Raw genomic sequence first — 8,084 nt, 5'->3', positions numbered from 1 at the left:
GGGAAGAGGAGAACGCAGGGGAGCAGGGAGGATGAGCAGGGCGGACAAATCCGAATTTTCATTTCTCCGAAAAATTATTTTAAAAGACTCTTATCTCTTATCCCTCGGCCGGCTTCGGCTTTCCTGCTGCACGGTTGAAAAACCCTGCAGCAGAAAAATAATAGAACAAAGAGAAGCTAAAAGCTGCTAAAGTGCGTTCATTTCTTAAAAGTAGCGCACGGTGCGTCGATGCACAAGGCACGTGCAACGTGCAGACTTTGGAAAGATCATGGCGGCACAGTGCACATTCAAACTAGATTTCAGATGCCATGTTACACTGGCCATGTTCTTCACAGAATTGGTGCACGGCACGTGTCTCGAGCATTTCCACAACAATCAATGCAGCCACTTTTGTCAATATGGAGGGGCTTTAGCAGCTGCTGCTAAACGTGCTGCACGAGCAGAGGGTCAGCACCGCCGGCGCCGTGATCCAGCATGAGTGATATCACAAAGACGACGACGACGAGACGTAATCAGGCAGTTCTTTTTTCACAAAATGAGCGAGTCAGATGAAGCAGCTGCTGCTAAACGCACTGCCCGAGCAGAGGCTCAGCGCCGCCGGCGCCAAGATCCTGCAGTGCGTGCCGCCGAAGCTGAAGCTAAACGGCGCCGTCGACAAGACCCGGAAGTGCGCGACGCCGAGGCAGAGGCTCATCGCCGCCGCCGAGAGCAGCCAGAAGTGAGCGCTGCTGAAGCTCAATCTAAGCGCCGCCGTCGAGAGGACCCGGAAGTGCGCGACGCCGAAGCAGAGGCTCATCGCCGCCGCCGAGAGCAGCCAGAAGTGAGCGCTGCTGAAGCTCAATCTAAGCGCCGCCGTCGAGAGGACCCTGAAGTGCGCGACGCCGAAGCAGAAGCTCATCGCCGCCGTCGAGAGCAGCCAGGAGTGAGCGCCGCCGAAGCGGAAGCCAGAAGCCGCTATCGAGAGGACCCTGAAGTGCGCGACGCCGAAGCAGAAGCTCATCGCCGCCGTCGAGAGCAGCCAGGAGTGAGCGCCGCCGAAGCGGAAGCCAGAAGCCGCTATCGAGAGGACCCGGAAGTGCGCGACGCCGAAGCAGAAGCTCATCGCCGCCGTCGAGAGCAGCCAGGAGTGAGCGCCGCCGAAGCGGAAGCCAGAAGCCGCTATCGAGAGGACCCGGAAGTGCGCGACGCCGAAGCAGAAGCTCATCGCCGTCGCCGAGAGCACCCAGAAGTAGGCGCTGCTGAAGCTGAATCTAAGCGCCGCCGTCGAGAGGACCCGGAAGTGCGCGAAGCCGAGGCAGAGGCTCATCGCCGCCGCCGAGAGCAGCCACGAGTGAGCGCCGCCGAAGCGGAAGCCAGAAGCCGCTATCGAGAGGACCCGGAAGTGCGCGACGCCGAGGCAGAGGCTCATCGCCGCCGCCGAGAGCAGCCAGAAGTGAGCGCTGCTGAAGCTCAATCTAAGCGCCGCCGTCGAGAGGACCCGGAAGTGCGCGACGCCGAGGCTGAGGCTCATCGCCGCCGCCGAGAGCAGCCAGGAGTGAGCGCCGCCGAAGCGGAAGCCAGAAGCCGCTATCGAGAGGACCCGGAAGTGCGCGACGCCGAGGCAGAGGCTCATCGCCGCCGCCGAGAGCAGCCAGGAGTGAGCGCCGCCACAGCGGAAGCCAAGCAAAAGGCAAGGATCGCTAAGCCTGACGGTGCAACAAAAATTTTCCAACGGCTGTTTAGAGACAACCCGTTTGGGAGCGTATGTTCAGTCTGTGATCGGCTCTGGTTCCAAAACGACTTGCAACCGCTACCGGACAGATGTCACGAGACCCTAGAGCAATCATTTCCAAACTCGGACCTAACCCAATTCAAACTGTGCTCGACCTGCATACAATCGGTGCACAAGGGTCATATTCCTCATCTTTCCTCAAGTAACGGTTATGTATATCCCCCGAAGCCAGCCCACCTCCCACAATTGAACGCGGTGAGTGAGAGACTCATATCTCCACGAATTCCTTTCATGCAACTGCGACGGCTGATGCACGGTGCAGGTCAACACGGCATTAAGGGACCAGTAGTGAACGTCTGTGTTGATGTGGACGACATGGTGACAATGTTGCCTCGTGCCATCGAACAAGACCGAGCCCTCAATGTACATTTGAAGCGGCGCATGCTTGCGAAGACGACCTACCTGGCAGGGGCAGTAAAAAAATGTGATCTGCTGCCGTGGCTTAAGCTGCTGTGTGATAGCACGCTGTACAAGCATTATAATATAAAGTGCGATTTTGCCCGTTTGGGGGATATCGTAGAAGTGGACGAACACGACGAGATCGAGTTGCTCCCGCAATGCTCAGACCTCAACGATCCGATCCAAGTGGCTACAGCCATGACTCTGGCTCAGCACACTCTCGTATGGGACGAAGACAAGTTTCTAGCGATTGCGCCAGGTGAGGGAAAAAGGCCCGTGAGCATACTTTATGACGAACACTCAGAGGAGCTTTCGTTCCCACAGATCTATCTCGGTGAGCCGCGCCGAGTAGATGCCAGCGCAAAACCGACAGTCTTCACACACGCCATGAGTGAGATCCGCAGATCAGACCGTCGAGGGGCCACCCCGCAGCACGTACTGTACATGGCCATGAAAGTGTTTAGGCACCGAGTAGCCGGTGACATGTGTGTGGCCTTCCGTAACATGAAGGCACTGGAAACACTAACGAAGCAACAGTTGCTCGACAAGGATTTTGTGCAGCAAGCGGTCGAGCACGACATGGCTTTCATGCATGGTATTCCCAACACCGTGCAGTACTGGACAAAACGCAAGAAAGACCTCTTTGCTATGATACGGCAGTTGGGTAAGCCGACCGCGTTCCTCACTCTTTCTGCCTCGGAAATGCACTGGCCCGACCTTTTGCAGTTGCTTCAACGCCTTCGGTTGAAGCCCGGCGAGATCGAAGTACCACTGGAGCAAATGAACAGCATTTATCGAGCACAGCTAGTAAATGACGATCCCGTGGTCTGTGCCATATATTTCGACCGATTGGTGCGTGTCATTCTCAACATTCTCCGCAACACCCGTGTATCGCCTTTTAGGCCGTACATAGTCGTCGACTACTTTAAGCGGATCGAATTTCAGCACCGCGGGTCGGCACACGCGCACATTCTCCTTTGGCTTCATAACGCGCCCAACGAGGAGCTCTCGATGCTCATGCCCCAGACTCTTGAAATAGCCAACGTTCTGCTTTCCATCGACAACGGATGCTTGAAGCGGGAGCGGACTCAGGTGCACCAACACACGCATACCTGCTACAAGCACAACACCACCAGATGCCGCTTTAACGCGCCTTTTATGCCCATCGATGAATGTATGGTCGTAGTGCCTTTCCCCACTGTGGACAATGAAGCGCAGAAGAAGAAAATCGAGAGCCTCCTAAACAAGTACGAGGCCATGCATCAGGCCCTGGAAACGACAAATTATGACTCCATGGAGCAGTTTTGGGAACATCACGGTGTCGCGGACAAGGCGGAGTACATTTCTGTTCTCCGAGCAGGCACTCCTCGTGCCACCATCATGCTACCCCGTACTGTGCAGCAAAAGTGGGTGAATTACTTTAACCCATGGGTTGCATCAATTCTCGATTCTAACATGGATCTTCAGATCGTCCTCGACACGTACGCGTGTGCTGCCTACGTGGTGGAATATGTAAACAAGGCCAACCGAGGTATGTCGAACCTCAATCGAGCAGTGCAAGAAATTGTCAAGGAGAAGGGGGATATGGCCTATTCTCAGGCACTGAGACATCTAGGTGTGAAAATGTTGAATGCCATTGAACTGTCCGCACAGGAGGCCGCATGGTGTTTGCTCAACCAGGATATGTCGGAGACGAGTCGCAAAGTTGTCTTCGTGAACTCTGCATGGCCCGAGGAAAGGACGCGCATTCGGAAGTCTAACGCTCAGATGGCGCAGGAAGGCTTAGTAGAATCAAGCACTGATGTATGGAAACGGACGATGATCGAGCGCTACGAAGACCGCATTCCCGAATTGGAACCTGTTACTCTAGCAGAGTTCGCTACCGAGTACAACATATATACCTACAAAAAGAGGAATCAGCGACGGATACTTCGCTACCGCGGTTACTCCGTAGACGATTCAGTCAACTTCAAGCGAGAACATGTCCTGCTTTTCTATCCATTCCGCAAAGAAGTTGACATCTTAGACCAAAACTGTTTCGAGCGTCTGTATGAGCAAAACATCGACGTCATTCTAGAGAACAAGGCACGGTACCACAGTGACGTAGACATTGAGCAAATTCGTGCCGTTTGTAATTCCATGCTCCAGTCAAATGACGGGGAACATTGTGCCACTTCTGAGCTCCCAGATGTGAGACTGCACCCGATGGCCATGGAAAACGACGACTCCGATCTCCTAGACATCGGTATGGTCCAATCCAATGCCCCGTTTAAGCAGTGCCCCGCCGTGTGCACGCGCCAAGACGTCATGAGCAGAGATCAGTACCTGGACACAATGCGCAAGACGAATGAGGAGCAGTACGAGATCGTCCGAGAAGTCGTGCATAGACTCACTATACCGGACTCTCCGCCACTACAAATCTTCTTCACGGGAGTGGCTGGATGTGGGAAGACATTTGTACTGCGTCTCATCATGGACGTCTACAACAGATATTGCAACCCTGGTGGTTCAGATAATGTAAACGCCTATGTTGCCTGTGCTACAACTGGAAAAGCGGCGGTCGCGCTTGGTGGAATAACTGTACATGCAGCGTTCAGACTTACCATCAATAGGGATGGCGGACTCCGGGACAACGAGTTGAACACGTTCCGCTATGCGTTCAGGAACGTCAGGTGCGTGATTATCGATGAGGTTAGCATGATGTCCGCCGACATCCTTCAGAAAGTGGACTCGCGACTCCGCATCATCACTTGCAAATATCTAGAGCCTTTCGGCGGGTTAGACATCATCCTCTGCGGAGACCTGCGCCAGCTTCCCCCCGTTCGTGCCGCCGAGGTTTTCAAGCGCGTCAAGACGAACAGTGTGTTTAACACGGAAATCGCATGGCACCATTTGTCATACTTTGTCCTCACGAAGGTCGTAAGGCAAAGCGATCTCAGGTTTTCCACCATACTTACCAAAATTGGAGACGGTGCAGAATTGGATTCCGAAGAAATCGCATTGATCCAGAGTCGGTTCGTCACGCAACAACAAGCAGAAACGTGTTGTCCCGGTGGCATCCGCTTGTACTACTCCAACAAGGAATCGGACTACTACAATACGAACACGGCCATTGCAACCGAAGATAATTGTGTGGCATGTCCGGCACGGGACACAATCGTTGGATTCAGGTCTATGCAGGAGAAGACAGAGGCAATGCGCAAGGCCGAAACGCTGCCCAAGGCCGAACTCGGAAACCTGCCAGCTAATATAATGCTATGCATTGGAAAACCATATATGCTCACACTCAATGTCGATGTTTCCGATGGTCTGGTCAATGGCTCTGTTGGAATACTGCAGTACATACAATACGATACGCTTCGAGAGCCGGAACGCATCTGGCTGCATTTCGGTGAGCTTGGTTCCAAAATTGCGATTGGAACCGTGGCGGCCGCAAAATCCCGGCAGTTACGGGCACTCGACAGAAATATTCAGCAAAATTGGACACCTATCGAAAGACGCACAGTCACTTGCGTCATTGATAAGAAGTCAAGGATATCCCTGAGGAGATGCCAGCTACCCGTTGTGCAAGCAAGTGCTATCACCATTCACAAATCACAGGGAGGCACGTATGAAAACGTGGTGTACTCGTATGCCAAAAGTCATCCACAGAAATTGGTATACGTGGCACTGAGTCGTGCTACAGACATCAACGGGCTCTACCTCACCAATGTGGACAATGACTTTACGTTCTACCACGGCAAGCCCAATCCCGACAGGGTACTACTTGATGAGTTTCGTCGGCTGCAGTCACACAAACTCCAAACTGTCACTGCTAAGTGCTACGCAATGATTAAGCAACCGCACTTGTTCTCGGTCGCCGCACTTAATGTTCGCTCTCTGCCGGCGCATTCCAAGGACGTGCACCACGACCCCGTCCTACGCCATGCATCTGTACTTTGCCTCTCGGAAACGTGGATGGATCCAAAACAGGCGGTAGAAATCATGGACTACCAGTACTGCTGCGGCGTCAGTAGAGAGCACAAAAGAGCGGCAGGGGTGGCCATCTACGTGCGTAAGGGTCTGTCTGCCGTACCCATCGAGATATTTGGAACGTCAGACGAAGTTGGAGAACTTTGTGGCGCCAAGTTCGACAACGGCTTGGTAGTGGTGGCTCTGTATATCTCGCCTACAGTACTCACCAAAGATATCGTGCATTTTCTGCGACTTGCGTTAAGCACACGTGGGTCCACACCCATGTTAGTAGTGGGGGACTTTAATGCAGACTTAAAGAAGGATAAGAACTTCATACCACTTATGCAGGAAAACCTCCCATTTCTCTCCCTCGTAACAGCTCACACCGCTGTGACGACCTCTCGAAACACGTGCATAGACCTCGTCTTTCAAAATCAGCCTTTGGTCCATCACCTGGAACACATATCCTGCCACTTCTCAGATCACAAGGCTTCCTTCATAACAATCAAGGACTGGGATAAGAGTGCTATTTAAAGCACCAGTATAGGAGGAGCTTGCTCTATATTTGTATATATTGTGGGGATTTTGGACGCCGAACTTTGGCGACGATATGGACTGCACGCTAGCAAAAAAGGAGGAGGAGAAGAACGAAAGCTGGGAAATTGTTCCCTCCGACGGTCTTGCGTACCTTGATAGGTGTTAGGCGGGCCACTCGGAGGAGCATCTACCAGCTTCGTTATCAGTTGGAGCGTGCAAGTCGTACAAGACGAAGAGGAGGAGGAGGACGGTGAGGTTCAGGAGGAGGAGGAGAGGAGATGCCAGATACGTGTTGTGCAAGCAAGTGGTCTCATCAATCGTAAATCACATTGGAGCTTCCAGATCTGACAAGTATATTCCCTTTCTCCGTACAAACGGTGAGCAAAAATACCACAATATATTACATAGTTCAATGCGGTATATCGCAAAATTGAGATACCTCAAAAGAGGAGGAGGAGCACAGGAGGAGGAGAAGGGGACGACGAGAGAGTACGGATGAGGAGGAGGGGCATACCCTCCCCTCCGTTCCCTCTCGCCCCCCCCCCCCCCCCCCCCTTGCTTGGAGCACATTTGGAACTTAGGGAATGTCATAGCTCGGGGCCTCTTCCTTCCTTTGCTACTGGAACTACACACTCTAAGTATCTAGAGCTTGAATATTTTTCATTCGAATTTAACATGGCCGACAGCATTGTTAAGACGTTTGACGAAAACATTGTAAACGTCATTAACACAGTTCATACCGGCTTCCCTACATTTATTATAGGTGTGTTCCAAGCATGTGACGACTTTCATGATCCTGTTTCATCATCAAGTATTGAAGTTCATCTTGCGTCAGATCTAAACAAATCACAACACCATGTTTGGGGTAAGTCCCTTATCAAGTTTAAGATGGTGTGCCTGCCTGTAGCTTCTCTAAAGTGTCTTTTTTTACGCTTGTTTCACTTATTATAAGTGTTTTCTTTTTTATATTATACTCGGCCGAGTGCCCATCTTCCAGTGTCCATCACACTTTTAGTCTGGTGATCACGTCACCTTGAAACCCTTGTAAGCTTAGAAGTGAAAAGTTTTGCTGCTTACGCACAGCAGACAAAAAAAGGTAGGCAGCATTTTAACTTCTAACTGTCTAAGCGTGGATGTCAAGCATAAACCCTGGGAAGATTTGCCCACTGCTTAACTACATGCTTTTTTTTTTTCATGTCCTGGTTGGCTGCTACACTGGAGAGGCTGCTGAACATCATGCCACGGCGGCTGATCATGGCGGTTTAGTTAAATTAATAATGGGGTTTTCATCCAGGACGTAAATTGGAAACTCGCGGAGCAAACTTTAAGGTACATTGGTATAACAATTGCGTACGTTGGCTTTGTACGTTATTAGCGTAAACCTTGCCCGGATATGCAACGCAGTTTCCAATATACACCACGG

The 8,084-nt window shown here is 52.0% G+C and overlaps 1 protein-coding gene across 1 annotated transcript; it reads left to right on the top strand.

Moving 5' to 3' along the window:
* Window positions 1–610: 610 nt before the first annotated feature.
* LOC115312171 lies at window positions 611–6,658 on the top strand (the record flags this gene model as incomplete). The annotated part of the gene is made up of 4 exons (XM_042293707.1): window positions 611–784; window positions 1,601–5,561; window positions 5,856–6,230; window positions 6,504–6,658. Coding segments are annotated over 4 exons (4,665 nt in total), but the record flags the coding sequence as incomplete, so codon positions are not given.
* Window positions 6,659–8,084: the final 1,426 nt, after the last annotated feature.

This window comes from Ixodes scapularis, unplaced genomic scaffold, assembly GCF_016920785.2.
Source record: "Ixodes scapularis isolate PalLabHiFi unplaced genomic scaffold, ASM1692078v2 PGA_scaffold0__279_contigs__length_252992795, whole genome shotgun sequence".
In the NCBI taxonomy this organism is placed as follows: domain Eukaryota; kingdom Metazoa; phylum Arthropoda; class Arachnida; order Ixodida; family Ixodidae; genus Ixodes; species Ixodes scapularis.
Note: the sequence above shows the minus strand (reverse complement) of the source record. Positions and strands in the feature narration are given on the sequence as shown.